This window comes from Gouania willdenowi, chromosome 15 (assembly GCF_900634775.1).
Source record: "Gouania willdenowi chromosome 15, fGouWil2.1, whole genome shotgun sequence".
Taxonomy (NCBI): Eukaryota; Metazoa; Chordata; class Actinopteri; order Blenniiformes; family Gobiesocidae; genus Gouania; species Gouania willdenowi.
This window is the reverse complement of record NC_041058.1, coordinates 15,893,956-15,913,171: the sequence shown is the minus strand read 5'-3', so window position 1 is coordinate 15,913,171 and position 19,216 is coordinate 15,893,956. Positions and strand designations below refer to the sequence as shown.

Here is a 19,216-nt window from a genome sequence, read left to right as displayed (position 1 = left end):
CAATAAGAATTATCACTAAAGCAGATTTTTGTGCACCAACAAACCCTATTTTTGTACAGCTAAATCTATTGAAAATCTATGATCTTGTTGACCTTATGGTAATGATGTAGAAGGCACAAATTAATCTTCTCCCTCCTCACAATAAGAAACTTTTTGAACACAGAAAAAGTCAGAATAATCTCAGAGGAACCAGAATTTTCAAAAAAACAAATTTAAAAAAAAAGTCAATGTATGTCTCACTCAGAAAGAGTTAACATGTGAACAAGTGAACAGATGTTAGAGGTTCCCTAAGTGGGAACCCAGGGGTACACAAATTGTCATAGGGATTACATGAATCAAAATACAATTTGGAAACTAGAATATAGATAAATTAGCTGTCAGGAGCCTCTATGCTTTGCCAGAAATTACACATTAACCGATGTAAGACTACCCATGGTTACAGATTTTTATTTTTTAATTTTATCATTATATATTATTCCTCAACAGGATAGGTAGGTTCAGAGACAAATTTCACTGTAGGAATACATTGTATGTCACATTACATCAGTGGTTCCCAAAGCTTTTTGGGTTGTGACCCCATTTTAATATCACAAATTATAATTTTTTTCTCTCTAGAATTTTCCGCATTTTATTTGAACTAGATTTAAATTTGAGAAAGTGAAAGTACAGAATACAGTTATTTAAGATGGTTTTGTGTATGGTGTCATAATTTGAAAAATAATAATATTTAAGACATTTAAAAAATATATTTTTAATCAGCATTATTTTTTATTATTATAAATGAGACATTTCAGGGGACCCCATTTGAATTCCAGGCGACCCCAAAGGAGATCACGACCCCAAGGTTGAAAAGAACTGCATTACATTATTATATTTTGTGAAGCAGTAGGGGGTACATGACTTCAGGTTAAATGTCGGAATTCGGAATTTATTTATTTATTTATTTATTTATTTATTTATTTATTTATTTATTTCACACCATATACTGTAAAAACATACATATGTTCACCAGCGGGTGGCGGTAAAGCAACAGACCGGAAGTGACCGCCATAAAACACCAACGAAGAAGAAATTTCAAAACCAAGATGGCAAAAGAAAATTATTCCCCAAACATCTGCAAACGGTATGAAGTACAATTTGGAGACATTTAATGCACCATAGTAAATAATAAGTCTTTTGGACATTTAGGGCTATTTTTGCTTTAATTATAGCTAATATTTGGTCATTTATTGACGTTGTTGAGCGTAATTAAACCGTGTTAAGTAGCTACATTGCTGTAGTAACTGTATTACACGGTGTCAACTGGAGACAGTTTTACTGCGTTTTCATGTGAAGCTTGTAGTAAATTGCTGCTTGTTTGTTTGTACGCGTGCGTATTTGTATTATTATGTTTCTAAACAGGGGGACATCTTGCAGAATGTCCAATGCTCAGGAAAAGATGAGTCCCATCCAGCCTGTGATATTTAACCCTGACTTCTTTGTGGAGAGGCTACGACATGAACATCCGCAGTTTTTTATCGAGCTGGTCCTCAGCAACATCACACGTCTGATCGATCTCCCCGGGGATGAGTTCGCTCAGCTCACAGGGGAGGCCGAGCCCAGAGTGCCTTCAACCAGCATCTTCCTGCGGTCATTGAACTTCCTCAAACGTAAAGGTCAGCTCACATAATGCAACATGAAGGGCTTTGCATAGAAATACATAGCAACATTACAATAATGAATTGAAATAAAGATCGATGTAGGAGTTATTATATGTCTGGTACAGAACTCTTTAGAAATACACATATCTATCTATCTATCTATCTATCTATCTATCTATCAGTTTTTATTTATTAATTTTTTTTTTTTTTTACATCAAAATAAGAAGTTTTTAAAAACTGTTATTAACAGTGCCAAAGCAAATAATTTATTTGAAATGTGCGTAAAGTGAGTCTACCTTTAAGCTGTAGTTTTTTTTTTTTTTGTTTTCTAAATATTTATATATATATATATATATCAGGAATTTCATCAGTAAAATTATGTTTGTTTATTGTTAATATAATGCCATCTGGGACCAATTTAACTGCTTATAAATCTGCAAGATACAGAGGAAATAAAAAGAACGATAGATAAGTGTATTTACAAGAGGAGCCACTAAGACGATGAATAAACAAATAAAGGAATAAACAGTGAGAACAGCAAGGATAAATTAATTGCACAGTTACAAATTGCCTGAATTGACCGAACACTTCTTATGTGTTCTGTCACTGTATTGCACGTATTCCATTTTGTGACATTTCCTGTTTTTCAGAGAAAGGAGTGGTTTTTGGTGCACCGTTAACGGAGGAGGGAATTGCACAGATATATCAGCTGATTGAATACCTCAGTAAAAGTAAGTAAAGAAAAAATAATAATTGCATCTTATTCTTTCTAGGAAAGAGTTTTTCATCCCTAGCACATTTTAGGCTATCATTACCACTTCATTAAGTATGTTCTGCTTGTAATTCTCATGAGAGCTGATCGGTTGATGGAGCAAACATCATAACGGGTGTTTCATAAACGTGGCGAAAATGGCATATTCAGTCTGTGCATTTTACGTAAAGGACATTAAATGTGTGGTTTCTTGACATCCTTTAGCTCACTTATATAATAACGGTGTGACTCATTGTTTGGCATGAGTTGTAGGTATGTAGAGGTACGACTGTCACTTTGTTGCTTGTGATTTTTATGAAATACTGGAAACATTCTTGCAACGATCAGTGAGTGCAGAAGTTCAGCACATTTTTACTTAAAGATACAAGGGATACTACAACACGCATTTCAATAGCACATACACGAACTTTGTTAAAGTGTAAGTACACCCACAGGTTTTTGCTCACCTGCCACTAGGGGGAAATTTTAAAAAAATGCCTTGATTGTGGGAGTTTCTTCTAGAGTAGTTAAGACACGCCCAGTCACAGCAGCCCCACCCCCTGCACAGTTCCACACAGAGCTGTCAATTGATGCTCACTGAGGGCTTTGAGAGTAGGAAACCAGTCCCTCATCCCATCTTTTATAGGAGGGGCGGGGCCAACATTGATGTCACAAGTTAGTGATGTCACTGATCTAATCACAGCCAATAGCAAAATTAAATTGCAATAGCCAGCGTTCAACCCATGGAGGGCATTCACTGTTAATTTTACAACTAAAAACACTAAAATTAAATACATTGACTAAAATGTGGAGAATGGGACTAGGATCAATAAACTACATTACTTCATACCTAATCATATATGAATTCGGCAGTACAAAGTGGTTTTTGGGTGTTCTTCCACTTTAATATGTTGGCCAATCAAAACAACATCTGTTCAAGCCACTAGATGCAAATATTACTCATTTATCACAGTTTTTTATGAAATTCCCATCAAAGTAAGTGCTGATTGACTTCATGGTTTAATTTAATTAAACTATATTTAGTTAATAATTTATTTAGTATGGATTTTTATCTGATGCTTTGGTTTTTATATTTATCTTGGTGTGTTGTACTCATTAAGATTTAATATTTTTATTTATTTAAACACGTTATACACTAAGTTTGTTGGTGAATTGCATTGAGGTCATGATTTATTTCTGGAAAGCTGTGATGTCATTCACTGAAAGTGGACACTGGGAACAAATGCTCGAGTCAATAATTGATCATAAAGCACTTTGTTCCCGTCTTCTTCCTCCTTTTCTTTTGTTCACTCCATCTTTCCTTTGCTGTTCTGACTGCCCCACACCTCATTGCTTTTCTGCCTCATTTACTCTGACTATATATCACACTGTTATACAGACCTGGATGTGGAGGGACTATTTCGTGTGCCTGGGAACAGCCTAAGGCAAGCAGCCCTGAGGGAAATGCTTAACGCTGGGGTAGAAATAGATCTGGAAACTGGTGATTTCCACCCAAACGATGCAGCCACGCTGCTCAAAATCTTCCTGGGGGAGCTTCCAGAGCCTCTGCTCACCCACAGACACTACCACGTTCACCTGAAGATTGGAGGTACTGGTGGATTCATACATAGATCATATTCTTACTCAATAATTGATTGATTAATATTCATCAGTAATTCTCATCTTGCTGTGTCCAGAGTTGGCTTGCTTTGATGAGAAGGGAAACAAGACGAATGTACCAAACAAGGAACGTCAGATTGAGGCGTTGCAGCTTCTCTTCTTGCTGCTCCCTCCCGCTAATCGTAGTCTGTTGAGGCTTCTTTTGGATTTACTTCACCACACAGCTCGAAATCAGAACGTCAACAAGATGTCTGCTATCAACCTGGCAACAATGTTTGCTCCACATATCATCTGGCCCAAAAATGTATGAAAATAAGCAAGATTTTCTACTCACTTTTTTGTTTTTAAGTATAACATTTAAAGTTTATCTTGCCATTCCTGCAGGTTACAGCAAGTGACCTTCAGGGAAACTTAGAGAAGTTGAATAGCAGTGTTGCTTTTCTCATCCGACATTCACAGAAGCTTTTCAAGGTATGCAGCGTTGCTCCCACAATGTGTAATTAATATTTTTTGGATATACAGTATTTAACTTATTAGAAAATAATACAGCTCATTATTTGTACTTGTAACTTGTCACAGTTTAAAAAAAATATGTGCTGAATATTGTATGAGGTATTGTACTATGCTGCCTCAAATTAATTATATCCCATGTTTGCGTAAAGACCAAAAAATATGTAACTTTTTTTTTGGCATCATTTGGTTAAAAATCCATAATCATCTTTGAGCATATTATAATCAAAGTGTTCTGAGTGGACAGTGAATCTCATCTCCTTCTCCTGGCTCTGTGAAATAACATTTATAAATCCAGGAACGTGACACACCTAGAATTTGGATGTCAGCCAATCAGAGACCTTTCTACAAACACGTGAGCCGTTTTTGGCGATACTATTGGCTGCTCAACTGAAGTCAGACGCGTTCAGGTACCCTCGTCAGTAAGAGTGAAATGACGGACGTCCAATCAGAAGTCTCCATAACAGCGTTAGACACAACAGTGACACAGCAAATCAATAGGGAAAAGGCAGACTGGGGTGGAGAAGCAACAGTTTAAAGCCACAAACACTGAGGAGGAACAAATTGCTTTCGAGGTCCGCACCACACACACACACTGGTGTCAGAGAGTGAGTGAGAACAGACGGGATGAATCGTGTGTTAACCAATAGAAGCTTATTCAAGGTGAATTCATTTCATAGTCTGGATGCAAAGTGATGGTTGTCAGTCCGCTCAGAGCGGCAGGCAGCTGAGATCACAACCCCCTGTGTGATCTCTGGTGGGGATGAGCCGACGGCAGCAGCCGCTGCTCAGAGCAGTAACTACAGAGTGATATGGGCATTTATGTTAGAGTCTCTAAAACACCAGAAAAATCTCCAATAACAGAAGATGAAGTCTTGTCACTTGTCTATATTGAGAGAAAAAAGTCGCTAAGATCGTTCACAAAAGACACCGGTAAGGGAGGATGAGTTTCGGTTTCAGTTTCAAATGGAGCAGATAGAGGATTCTACATACTGGAGCTTTAATGAGGACCCTAGCATCTTCATGTTTTCTATGTTAATGTGTTCAATAAATTAATGTATCTTTAGAAATGGTGGTTTCTAAGGAGATATATTTCTTTCATACCATGTTGTCTCAAAGTTGATTCTGTTTTTCTTTTAGGCCCCTGTGTATATAAAAGAACATGCTTGCTTGTTCTTCACTGGATCAAAAGCTCTTCAGTCACTGGTATTTGTTCATTTTCTTTTGTTTGTTTCAGATTTAGGAGCTTAAGCATCGTGTGTCCATAATGACTCTGTGTGTGTATTTTTATTGTTTTTTGCTCCATTCTGTGTACATTGAGTATCTCTCTCAATAACATTTCAGAAGTATTGAATGCTTTTTGATCAGTTTTTGCAACTTGTGTCTATTTGGTTCAAGCATAATGTAATTCCATTTAACATTTTTCCCACTGTAGGATGACTCGGTGCTTTATTCTGGGACCATTGATGTTCCTCTGTCAGCTGGGACAGATGCTTCCTCTTCTCCCTTCGTCAGAACACTTCCCGCTGATTTCTGCAGCGTCACCCCCAGACATAGTGAGACGCAGAGTTACACAGAATCTGCCCTCAGAGAGCTTTACCTGCACGTCAACAACATGCCAGACTCAACCAAGAAGAAGAAACTCATGCGGCAGGTAGATGATCTTCCATTTTAAATACCTCTGTCAGTCATGTTTCAGTCCTGGAGGTGCTGAGGTTGGACCCACAGATTAGACTCAAAACATGAAGTGATTGATAGACCAACCTGACCCCTCATAGTTATACTTTTTTATCATTCCTTGGCTCTGGTTTCTAAAGGAAAGGACATATATCATGTTTTATTGAAAGAATACATCTGTGGTGCATGTGTGAAAATGCAGAAATCCACATGTTGTAAAAGAGATTGCTACACTTTGAACCTCAGTGCACCTGCTGATGCTCTCCTCTATGTTCCAGTTTTGATGCTGCAGCTTTGTAGTCTCTCATTATCAAAATTACGTTATTATTACACAAATATATCCAAGATATCCATGTGATTTATAATTCTGTGTGTTCATTTGTACTGATTTATCATTGGTAAAGCTCTAATTCTACTTGTGAACTGTTGAATGTGTGCTTGTGGATTGACTGATGCACACATTGAGTTTTGAGACAAATGCAACACAGTTTGATGAGAGATTCACACACAAATACATGCAGAACCGCATGTGTGGAAAGCCCCGCCCCTTCCTGTCTGCTAGGGGGCAGTGTTGCTGACTCTCTTAAAAGCATTTATCGTAACAGGGAAGGAAATACGTTTAAAGTTAAAGACATTATTTCCATGGAGCCAAAATCTTTTCATATCAGTGTTATCAATTTATTAATTTATTATTTAAAGAAATTAAATTAAATAAACCTGTTAATAGATAAATATTAAAACGCTGCAATATTAAGCTGTTTTCCTGTATCTTGCTGACAGATGAACAAGGTACAGATGATATATAATATACATTTGTGTACTCCGTCTCCAAAGTCACAATTAATTTTAATTTAATCTACTATAAGCACTACAGTTTGGGTAATTCTCTGAGTTATTTTTCTTTTTCCCACTACTTTTTACACACTTTAAAATATTCATTTGTTGCCTCTTATTTTAGGCTTTAGCAGGTAGTATGCAAGATATATAGTTAGTGTTATCTCCTTAAAACTGTTTATAGTCATGAATCATGGTAATGTTCTTTGATTGTTTTTCAAAATCATGTGAAACCAGTTCATGGTGTGTTGTTTTTATTTGATGTGCAGTTTGAAAAGCAGCCTGCAGTGATGTCGTCCGCTGACCGTGGGTCGCCGCTCAGCCGCAGACATCAGCGATCTCGCTCGGGTGGTGGAGTTATCAAGGTTTGTTAATGATTTAATAATACATGCAGACGGATATCTCCTCTCTTTTTTCTCTTTACAACTCATGAAACTCAAGTTGGCAATAAATTATAACATATTTTTACAGGGTTCCCGCAGATCCTTAAAAAGTCTTAAAAGGCATTAAGTTCATGAATATAAAAGAAAGGCCTTAATTTTTGTTAAAATATCTTAAATCAATAATTGAAAAGTCTTAAATTTTAACACATATTTTTTTTTTTTTTTTTTTTTTTTTTTAAAGGATTTTTTTGGCTCTAGTGGCCTTTATATGACAGTTGCTTGACAGGAAGGGGGTCAGAGAGAGCAGGGAATGACACGCAGGAAAGGGTCCCAGGCCGGGAATCGAACCTGGACCCGCTGCAGGTGAGGAACTATAGCCTCTGTACATGGGGCGGGCGCTCAACCCACTGAGCTAAACACCGCCCCAAATTTTAACACATATTAAGTATGAGTTAGTCTCACATTTCAAAATAAATGATACATTTTTTTAATGTATAATTTACCATCGCAGAACCAGCTACAAAACAGTGGCGTGGTTGCAGCTGAACTCCGTGTAGATGCGCATCATGCTTATAGCAACTTTTAACAGATTTTTCTTAATGGCTTTTATATTTTTTTCATTTTTGTTGTTTTGTAGTCATCTTGTCTGTTTTTGGAGTGATTTTGATTATTTTAGGCTGTTTTTTTTGTCTATTTTAATTTTATTTTGTGTATGTTTACTTTAGGGGCTGCCAGTTGCATATGTTTATTGTGAGTTGGTCTTAAATTTAATTTCAAATGGCAATAAAAAGTCTTAAAATTTAATTTGTCGGAAGCTGTAGGAACCCTGTTTTGAGAATAAAAGACCTATGATTGTCTGCTACTGTGTATTTATTAAATGGAATTATGGAAAAGTCTTCCCATCTACACACCTAAATCTTTTTCATTTTTAAGGCATATCTGCATTTTGTCTTTAACAGAAGAAGATAATGGGAAGCCAAACGTTATCAGAAAAGGAAAACGATAGATTGCAGAATTTTCAACCCAGTGATGCCACTGCTGGACAGAGAAGAGAAAATTCAAGCTCTGGAGCTGTGAGTATTTATGACATATAAATGATGAATTAAATAAAGATTGCGATGCCAGTTGTATCCTGACAATTTGAAGGAGCTCAGAATGCTGCACACAAATCTGTTAAAATGTCTCTGGGAAATCCTACTGAACTAAGATACTGTATGTTCCTCAAACTGTCAGCAACCAATGGCAATGGGTTAGTTGCTTTCCATTGCTGACATTGCCCCAGATGCACTGGTTAAATATGAGCTAATATTACTGAGCTCACCTCCTTCCTCTACCTTCTTTTCTTTTCTAGGATTAATGGTGATTGTGATTGCCAGGACGACTCCATTTTTGTTTTGGAAGGTCACTCCCTAGGCTTGTCCAGAACCGATGGAATTGTTTTTCTTTTTCATTTGTAATAATTTTATTCTTTGGGAAGTTCTTAAAACAAGCTGATTTAAAGCTTCTCTACCAAAAAAGACACTTATTTTATTAGGTCAGTTTGACTTCAATTTTTTCTTCCTTTGTTATGCAAGTGTGTTTTTGTGGATTTTGCTTTTAAAACAAAGTGTTTTTTTTTTTTTTTTTATTCTCAGTTGTCTTAAGCTCTCCAAGGCCTTTATTTTACTGCATGAGATGTAGTTAAAAGATGTGAATTATTTTTCTTGTTTAATGTGAATTTTTTGTGAATGGTTGAGTTTATTTTAATCCAAAAATGTGCCTTAAGGTGAAAAGCTGGAGTTGGAAAAGAGAATATTTGGAGATTTGTTTCTATTTTGTGTAAAATTGGAAAAAGTCAACACTGATGCTTTAAACTACTGCTATTTATCAATTTATTTTTACATTGAATCTTTTAAGCTCAGCTTTGATGTGTGTACAATACATCATATGTATAGTGAGCTTCATATTTAGTTTGTTCTTACAGCTATTTTATGTTTGTTGTTGTTTTATAGTTGAAGCCAAGTATTGCTCTGCTGAATGCAAATGTATCATATTGTTCTAAGAAGTGTTCTGTGGGAAATGTATAACCACTCCCACTTTTGCAAACCTTATTGACGCTCGAAGATTTTCTTCTTTACTTCCTCTATAGTGGGATCATTGTTTTGTTCGAATAACAAGGAAATGACAACACGATTGGTGATCCTATGTAACTTCCTGCCATATAAACCCACTGAAAATGGCCTCTTTGTGTCTGTGTTTTACTTGAAATGAACATAAAATGGTTGTGTGGTTTTTTAAGTATTATTCCAGATTATTTATTCACTTCCCATTTGACTATTTTCAAGCAATAGCAGAATGACTTCAAACATTTACAGTAGTTTTGTTTTCAGTGGAAAATCCAAATGAAAAAGCTCTTAATTGTTTTTTTTTTCTGAACTTATTTTGTGGAATCATTTTCTAAATTTGATAAAGGCTTAATTGTAGTTGTACTGATCTATCCGTTGCTTGGTGACCTTTACCTGGTGGAAGAGAGGAGAAAAAATGGCAAATATTCCACTGGATCATCTCAATATGGAAGCCCATTCCCACCAGTAAAAAATAAATGACTAGGAAAACTAAAATAATTATTAAAAAAAAATCTTAAATCATAATTATGAGAGATTAAGTCATAATTATGAGATGCTGTCATGTCATAATTGTGACTTAGATTTTTTTTATTATTTTACTTTTACTAGTTTTTTATATCACCTCAGAAAGTCATATTTATGAGAAAGAAAGTCATGAAGATAAACATGACGTTTGAGATAGTCTTTCTCATAATTATGACTTTCTATCTCATAATTAAGACTTTCTTTCTCATAATTATGACATTCTATCTCATAAATATAGCTTTGTATCTCATAATTATGACTTTCTCAATATTATGACTTTCTATCTCATAATTATGTCTTTCTGTTTCATAATTAGGACTTTCTTATAATTATGCCTTTATATCTCATAATTAAGACTTTCTCATAATTATGACATTCTGTTTCATTATTATGACTTTCCATTTCATAATTATGTCTTTCTGTTTCATAATTAGGACTTATAATTATGCCTTTCTATCTCATAATTAAGACTCATAATTATGACATTCTATCTCAATTATAACTGTCTTTCTCATAATAATGACTTTCTATCTCATACTTATGACTTTCTATCTCATAATTAGAACTTTCTTATAAATGTGACATTCTGTTTCATAATTATGACTTTCTTTCTGAATATTAGTACTTTCTATCTCATAATTATGAATTTTTGTGGTGATTTGTTTTTCTTTTTTAATTTCGGAAACAGGCTTCCATAATGTCTAAAGATATAGTGTAGACTTTAAAATGAATTATCTCGATTAAATCAAAACCCACTGATTTGTATTCTTATTTTAATAAATATCCTAAGACTAAATAAAAAAAAAACAAAACAAACACCAGTCAGAGGTTGTTCAGTGCTGTATTGATAGTGACCACCCGGGGGCGCTCTTTAGCTTCACAAATGACCCGGCGCTAAACTAGTTTATAACTTTTGATTGAAACCCCATTTTTGTCACACGTTTTACTTATTATTACATATTTTCTACTCCTATTCCAGAGCTGTACAACGATTATATGCTTAAAACAACTATACAACATTTGTAGTCTATACCATAACTCTTCATATCCACTATAGGCCTACTTGTGGAACATGGAAAAAAAAACTAAATCGGCAACAAACAAAAAAAAAAGTGTGTAAAATAAACTAAAAATGCAACTGCAAAGAAAGAAAATGAGTTTAAAATGACTGTGGACATATTTGGCTGTGTTAGTTCCAACAATGCAAACCGCTGTTCAACAATAGCAGGAATGCGTCAGAGCTGCTCATTGTGGTGTCAGGAGTCCAAGCATGGCTGCCTTTTGTAAGTACACGTTGTAAACATCTGTGGAAATGGATCTGCTGTTTCTCATGTTCACTAAATACACAACAGTCTCCGGAATATGCAGAGTAATGTTTGACCACTTCTGAAATGTAGTGGAAAAGTTTAATATAGCGTTGCTGCTCCAGACTAAGCATGAGTCGAGCTACTGTAATCAACTTCACATTAACACAAACCCTGCAAACATTCACATTTACAGGCTTTGTTGGAACACTGTGATTTGTTTTTAAATGCAGCCAGTCAAATTCCACGTAAAAGGAGGCAAAATTGTTTCTGTTAAAATCGACCATTGCAGACAATTTGTGTTCAAAACTCCAGTGTTTTTCCATCTGTCTGTGTCTGAGCTCTTATTATAGTCTGCACTGAAGGAAACGTGTTTTAAAAGTTATCTATGTGTTGTTCAGCTGTTTAAGGACATTTTATCCCACTTTAAAAAAAAACAAACTTTATTGGTATAAATTTCAACATTTACACAAAATACATTTCCAAATGTCTTGGGGATTTGATTGATTTTATTTCGGATATAAACACAACAGCGGTGTATCTCACGATGAAAATAATAATAATAATAATAATAATAATAATAATAATAATAATAATAATAATAATAATAATAATGATAATTTAAAAAATAAAATCAAATAAATTAAAATAAATAAACACATGGTACAAAATCCAAAATCACATTGGTGGTATAACAAGTATAATTTAAAAGTAAAAACACAAAACCAAGGCAAACAGTCTTAGAATAACATCAACAAACATAATGTGTGTGTGTTTTTTTTTATTTCTTAAATTAGATATCCAATGTGGACATGTTTAAATCCAAGTTAAAAAACAGTCTTTTTCCCACTGCGTATGACTGATCATATTATTGCTGATTTAATGTTTTTGCTGCTGATTTCAAAGGTTCTTAATGATTTTTAAACTGTTAAATGTTTTCTGTTGTGCTTTTTATTCATTTAAAGCACATTGAATTGCCTTTGTGTATAAAATGCGCAATACAAATAAATTAGCCTTGCGTTACAAAAACTGCTAAATCCAAAGTGAAAGTGGGATTCCAAAGTATCACTCATCAAAGTCTCATTCATGATAAACATTTGGAAAAGAGGACTAAAGAGATGCTAACGCAGAGTCAGTTTATTTAAAATGCTTTATTAACTGAATTTTAAAACAAAAATCACTGATGCCTTTTTTTACCCCATGCAGGAAATCCATACCATGTTTTTTTTTTTTTTTTTTTTTTTTAATAAATGTAAATATGTCATTATTAGTGATACTGCAGTGCATAAAGAGATTGTGAATCCAAAGCTGCTTGTTTTTAGCATCAGATAGGTTTAAATGGCGATTTAAAGTTATAGTGAGGTTCAGTAAAGTAAATAATTGGCTAAAGAATTGTTCTTTTTTTTTCTTCTTCTTCTTCTTCTTCTGCAGTAAAGCTCAGTTTATGTCTTAATTCTGTTATTCCACTTTATGGAATGTGACGACTGTCTGCCTACATGTGGCTTTTGAAGCAGGTAAAGCTCTATCTCTGTCTCTGTGTGTAAAGGGTACTGATATATTCTGTTCAAGTAGAAGTACAGTTATTGGCTTCAAAGTGTACACAAGTACTAGTACAACTATGTCATACATAAAATTAGTGCTGGGCAATATGGACCAAAACTCATATCTCAATATTGTTTCTCAAAATGGCGATATACAATATAAATCCCAATATTTTTCATTCAAATGAAGTCTAACCAGAAAAAAAATCTGGGTTAAATTTGCTGATGCAATGCAATGCAGGTTTATTTATTAACAAACAGCTGCACAATATGTGCCACTTTTGGCTTTTTTCCCCTATAAGGGACAGCACGTGTGAGTGAGTTCTGTAGTGTGGCTGTTTAGGGGAAGGTCTGGGTTAGAATGTACTCAGCAATCCATCAAACTGTGTTTTTATGCTGTTCTGAGAAGTAGCGAGAGCAGCAACTTCTAAAACGAGTATTTTAACACAAAATGAGCTATAAAAATCTATATATAGCGATATAGGCGATATTGTAATTTTCTATTTCGTCAAAATAGAAAACTCAATATATCTTGAATCTTGATATATTGCCCAGGCTCACATAGAATACTCAAGTACAAATAAAAAGTAGCTCAATTAAGTAAAACTCAAAGTAAACATTTATATATAAATGTTTTATTTAATTTATTTATTTATTTGATCGGGACAACATACATCAATGAACAATCATATACAAGTTGTACATAACTTGTAAATGTGCCAGGTTATAGCAAAACTGCTAGATTACATATGTAGTCCCGAGGCAGGTCCCACAAGTAATACAATGTACATTATAAAATAATACAAAACACAAAATAAAAACTATACAAATGACATTTTAGTTCAAATGAGTGCAGGACTGATTTACCTTAAGATGATGTTTAAGTTGTTTTTTAAAAGCGCTATAAGTCGGGCATTCTCTTATGTCCTAAACTGACCTCCTCTGATGGACAGTACAGTTTGTCCACATGTTGTTCTTCTGTGTGGGGTCTCCACATCGGTTTAGGTTTTATTTAGTGAAGTAGTGGGGGCGGGGCTAGACCATGAAGTGCTTTGTAAACAAGGCAACAGTTTTAAAATTTTTTTTAATAAAATTCATCAAAGAATTCAATTTAAAATAAAAAAAAAAATATATATTTACAGCATTCAATGCTGTTTTGGCGTCGTGCATTACGTTTAATCTGATTGGTCGGCTATGGCTATAATGTGATGCATTTGATTGTTGTCTGGTCATTTCGTTTTTTGTAGTTTCACAATGTCCGTTGATCATTTTAAAACAAAAATATATATAATTTACTCAGTAACGGTTGGGTGTATGAATGTAACAAATTACTTCTTTTAAAATGTACGTAAGGACAAGTAAAATGACTGATTTAGACATATACTCAAAAAACTACAAGTACCCATAAAAGCAACTTAATTACACTAAACGTGAGTACTTGTAATCCATTACTTGCCTCACATGATGCACATGTTAAAGGCCCCACATTTACTGATTTCCTTGTTGTGGCTTTTTGTCTCCCAGGATCAAGGTGTTGATTCCTCTCCTCCCCACTGGCTTCTCCTTCGTCACATGTATCCATTCAGTGGCGTCTCCCCACGGCCGCTCCCTAAGGGGCAGGGGGCTGTGCAGTGTCATGCAGGTTAGCACTCTCTGGAGGGAGGGAGGGGGGTTGCCTGGAGGCAGAGGCGAAAAGAAAGAAAGAGAAGATGTGGAGGGAGTGAAACTAGAAAACAGAAAGATACTTGGAGTGGGTTTGTATTGTGAATAGAGTCCAGGGAATAAAATAGAGGATCTGGGGAATGAGAGGGAGTTCAGGCAGGGTTCTGATGCTGGTGGTGGTGGTGAAGGTGGGGGCTGTTGTGTTAGGAGGTAGAGGAGGGGTAGGGGTGGAGTCGGGGGGGGGGGGGTCTGCTATTTGTAGATCCTTGTGATGGATGACTGGTGTGTGTGTGTGTGTGTGTGTGTGTGAGGCAGAGAGCGACTGTGTTTTTTTTTTCTTCCTTTCTGCTCCTTTCCTATTCCCTCTCTCTCTCTCTCTCTCTCTCTCTCTCTCTCTCTCCCTCTCTCTCCCTCTCTCTCTCTGGGCGAGCAGTGTGGAGCAGGACTGAGTGAGAGGAGGACTGAGACGCAGACGTGTGCACACCACAGCACACAAAACTCCACAAAAGACAAGACAGCAGAAGAAGAGTTTACAAAGAAGAACACAGAAGAAAAAAAAGAAAGAAAGAAAGAAAGAAAGAAGGCAGATTTTTTATATGTATATTTTTTTTCTTTTTCAAACAACCGTAAACTGTGTTGGATATCAAAAGCTACATCACAAGAATTGAACAACAACCAAAACAATCAAACAAAAAAAAAAACAAAAAAAAACAACAGGGCTGTTTCACTGGCTTTTTTCTACTGAGAGGAAATAATTTGCTTTTATTTGTTAGTTTTTTCCAGGTTTGTTTAGATTCATCACATATTATTTATTTGTGGTGGAGGGATTATTGGAAGCAGAAGAAAGGTGGACTGGTTGATTTTCTTGAGGTGAACATGCCCTTTAGAGGTAGCTGTGTGGAGGTAGGCATGCCACAGTGGTTGTGGGTGCTGCTGATGCTCTCTGCGTTGCTCGTGGGCTGGGGAAGCGCCTGCCCTGCCCAGTGTACCTGCAGCGGTACCACAGTTGATTGCCACGGACTGGGTCTTAAAACCATGCCAAGGAATATCCCCCGCACCACTGAGAGGCTGTGAGTAAAACCCCCTTCACTTTCTACCTTCACTTTTTATTTTATTTAGCTTCTCTGAGGTTGTTGTGCATGACTTTGCTTGAAGTGAAACAAAACAATAACCTCTGTCTGTACGCCTCTGAGTGCGTCTGTGTCAGTCACTCACTGACATTCCAGGCAGGTATAAATAGGCATGAGGGACTGTAAAACATGTGGACATAACTCTTCTTCTGTAGTTTGTTCTCTTTCATTTTTAATCAAATTTCATTTTTTTTATCCATTTAAAAACTCAATTTATTAAAGAGCTTGAGAATTAAATGTAAATGTGTAAGTTGGTCTTATCAGTGCAGCTTTTTGTTCCACTTTTGGGGCCATGTCCATGTCAGGGCCCCAAACACTCACCTCACAAGTGAGTGTTAAGATTCAAAGTGTTTATTATTATCATGTGCACAGTAAGGAAACATGTTTCCCTGAATGCCACAAAGCAAAAACAAACACATATGAAACAAAGAACAAAACTAAAACAAAGAAAATAAAAGTATAATCATTTAAAAAAGTAATAAAGATATATATGTACAAGGTGGAAAAGACAGACACATCAAATAGAAAGTGTATTGTGGAGCTGAAGGTGTCATATTCAGTTCTATCAGCTGAAATCATGGAGAAAATGAAGCAAATCTGGGATTCAACTCGAGTGATTGTTGCAGAACTACCTGGTAGCTGTCTTGTATAAAAAATAAATAAAAAAAAAAAAAAAAGGTGGGAGGATGAGAGGGAGAGGTGGGGAGGCAGATGCTGGCTTTGCGGTTGGAGTTTCTCCGTCTCTTCTGACGTTCCTGTAAAATATTCATCAGTAAATCAGATGTGAGGAGTGCAAGGGGAAATAGATTGTTCTATTTCAGCTTTCAGAATATCAGCTCTGAATAAAACATGCAGTGGGAACGGAGCAGCGAAAGCCTGCGTTAGAGGCAGTGGTGCCACCCTGGGAGCGGAGCTGGTTACATATTTCATGCCTTTCATATTTCATTTCTAAAAACACTCTTTTTTTTTTGTTGTTTGGCCTGATCATTTAAATGCATACCGTGACCTGCAAACGTCAATGTATGCATTTAAATTATCAGGCCAAAATATGCAATGAAAGTTTGCACACAATGGTTGTTTTAATTACTGTAACATGATTGGAAAGTTGCATTAAATCAAACACGTTTTGCATAAAGGTCATATGATATGATTATATTCCCAGGTCATTGCTGTTGTTGATTCCTCAGGGTGATTAATCAAGGTGTTGGTGCAAATAACCACAACATGCCTTGCCCACATGACGGTCCCATGCGAGCAGCTTAGATTTATGTGTTTAGCATCAGACGATTGTGTGTTTATGTGAATGAAAGCAAAGCAGCACTGAGGTCAAACTGAGTAATGAGGTTTACTGGTTTCTGTAATCGTTCCCAAAGTTGGTGGCCCTTGTATTTACCAAGTAGTGATAAATGTTTAGTACACGTCTGGGGTTCTTAGTACTTTAAGAGACACATTATAGCTAGGATGAGGTGGATTTAATGAAAACTTTGAGTGCAGTGACAACTTTTGATGTGGTTTGATTGTTTCTTTGTTAAATGTCCAGCTCTAGAAACAATGACACTCAGCAGCAGCAATGATTTACCTGAGACCAAGTGATGTAGGCCATCTTTTCTAAACTGGATTGAGAGGATGAGACATGATGGTGATGTTGGGTAAAAATGTGAGCGTATCGAGCATAAATCTGCAGCCGTGATTGCCAAGTGTGTGTTTTTAAGAAAAAGGGAGTTGGTGTGTGTGGGTGTGCGATGTGGGGTGTGGGGGGACTGTTAGGACCGACTGCAGAATCCCATTTGCACTTGTCAGTGTGGGTTTGGATCAGGTCTGACCCCTGTGCTCTTTAGACCGAAGCCTGTAATGAGACTGTGAGCTCCACGTGTTAAAATCACACCCCGCCGTGTACGGGACGCTCATCCATCGCACCTCCCCCTCCTCCTCCTCCTCCTCCTCCCCCTCCTCCTCCCCCTCCTCCTCCTCCATCCACCCTCTCTATACCTTTGCCTCCTTTCTCTATTCTCATCTCTTCCTTGGACTTTAATTTTCACATTGAAATGATTATCACATCAGCGTGAAGCTGCACTTAGTGAAAATACTTAGTGCACATATAAGGAGGATGATAATGACTTACTGGAACAGCAAAGGATTGTGGGAGAGGTTTTATTAGACAGGCAACGGAATAAACCACAATCTTTGTCATTTAAAGTTTCCTTTCCTATTGTGTGTGTGTGTGTGTGTGTGTGTGTGTGTGTGTGTGTGTGTGTGTGTGTGTGTGTGTGTGTGTGTGTGTGTGTGTGTGTGTGTGTGTGTGTGTGTGTGTGTGTGTGTGTGTGTGTGTGTGTGTGTGCCTTCATCTAACTGCTCAAAGCTAGTGTAAATGGTTCTGGTCTCTGATACCTTCAGGGGCAAGTTGGACCTCCACCACATTAGAGAGGAGGTGGAAGGTGTACCCCAGAGATGGACAACGTTTATCACAGTTGAGGTTGCAAAAATGTGATTCTCTGATCCGAGGGCCACTGGGGGGGGGTTGTTTTTTGTGTATTTTTGTTGTCATTGTGTGCGTTTTTGTTGTCATTTTGTGTGCTTTTGTAGTCATTTTGTTTGTTATTAGGGTCATTTTGTGTAGTTTGTGTGTTATTGCAATAATTTGTGTTTTTGTTGTCATTTTGTGTAGTTTTGTGTGTTATTAGGATCATTTTGTGTGTTATTGGAATTATTTTGTGTGTTTTTGTTGTCATTTTGTGTAGTTTTGTGTGTTATTAGAATCATTTTGTGTTTTGTTGTCATTTTGTGTGTTATTAGAATCATTTTGTGTTTTGTTGTCATTTTGTGTGTTATTAGAGCCATTTTGTGTATTCTTGTTGTCATTCTGTGTAGTTTTGTGTGTCATTGGGAGTCATTTTGGTGTAGTTTTGTTGCCATTTATTGTGGTTTTCAAGTCACATTGTGTATCTTTGTGTCTTTATCTGTCATTTTGTGTGTTTTTGGAGTAATCTCCTGTGTTTTTGTTGTCCATTTTGTGTGTTTATTGAGTCATTTTATATCTGTCATTTTGTGTGTTTTGGGATTTATTTTGTGCACTTTGGGGGCCGATCGAGGGGCACATGTGGTGCCCGGGCCGCCAGTTGCCCATGTCTGGTGTACATTGTGTGTTCATGCCATTCATATTTGTTTATTCATAAAGTTAAGCATGTTCTTTTATGTGCGCGTGCATTGAATTAGTCATGTTGGATGGGAACAAATGTAGGTTAGTAGTAGCTGAGGATATGGAGCTCAATCGCTTCTATAACCGTTGTGATGTGCTTTGAAGTGGGAGGGGGGAGCTGTGTGAGGAAGCACCATGAGAGAATGCCCACAGTGCCTTTGGCAGCATCTCATAGCTGGTACATGCAGCATCTCACTGGCCACCTGATCCATCATTTACCCTGACAAGACTGAACACAGGCTGCCCACGACCCGCTACCTTAGAAGAGATGACAGAAACGCAGGATGGCTATAGACAAAGAAATTGGACGCAGGGTGGAGCTTGGAAGGGGAGGGGGT

General features: G+C 36.5%; 2 protein-coding genes across 7 annotated transcripts in view; both read left to right on the top strand.

Annotated features, from left to right (window-relative positions):
* Positions 1-1,014: 1,014 nt before the first annotated feature.
* LOC114476822 (rho GTPase-activating protein 19-like) lies at positions 1,015-9,577 on the top strand. 2 transcript variants are annotated; one of them, XM_028468769.1, is made up of 11 exons: positions 1,015-1,123; positions 1,402-1,655; positions 2,291-2,371; positions 3,791-4,000; positions 4,089-4,315; positions 4,396-4,482; positions 5,662-5,727; positions 5,957-6,175; positions 7,302-7,397; positions 8,375-8,488; positions 8,767-9,577. In XM_028468769.1, exons 1-11 carry the CDS (start codon positions 1,086-1,088, stop codon positions 8,770-8,772), a joined length of 1,398 nt encoding a protein of 465 aa, XP_028324570.1. In that variant the 5' UTR covers positions 1,015-1,085; the 3' UTR covers positions 8,773-9,577. The 2 variants fall into 2 exon arrangements, with proteins under 2 accessions (XP_028324570.1, XP_028324571.1); XM_028468770.1 differs by having other exon boundaries at positions 1,062-1,123; positions 1,417-1,655.
* A 5,419-nt stretch (positions 9,578-14,996) lies between these two features.
* slit1a (slit homolog 1a (Drosophila)) overlaps positions 14,997-19,216 on the top strand; it is a 121,456-nt gene continuing 117,236 nt past the window's right edge. For all 5 annotated transcript variants that reach the window (XM_028468324.1, XM_028468322.1, XM_028468325.1 and 2 more), the window contains exon 1: positions 14,997-15,622. In XM_028468324.1, the coding sequence (XP_028324125.1) occupies positions 15,429-15,622 (194 nt within the window). In that variant the 5' untranslated portion in view covers positions 14,997-15,428. The remainder of the gene's footprint in view (positions 15,623-19,216) is intronic.

Excerpts from the sequence above, each read along its gene's own strand:
- LOC114476822 (XM_028468769.1), top strand. The coding sequence starts at position 1,086 with ATGGCAAAAGAAAATTATTCCCCAAACATCTGCAAACG. Across the intron at positions 2,372-3,790 it reads GATTGAATACCTCAGTAAAA|ACCTGGATGTGGAGGGACTA; the intron begins GTAAGTAAAGAA and ends ACTGTTATACAG. Across the intron at positions 7,398-8,374 it reads CGGGTGGTGGAGTTATCAAG|AAGAAGATAATGGGAAGCCA; the intron begins GTTTGTTAATGA and ends TGTCTTTAACAG.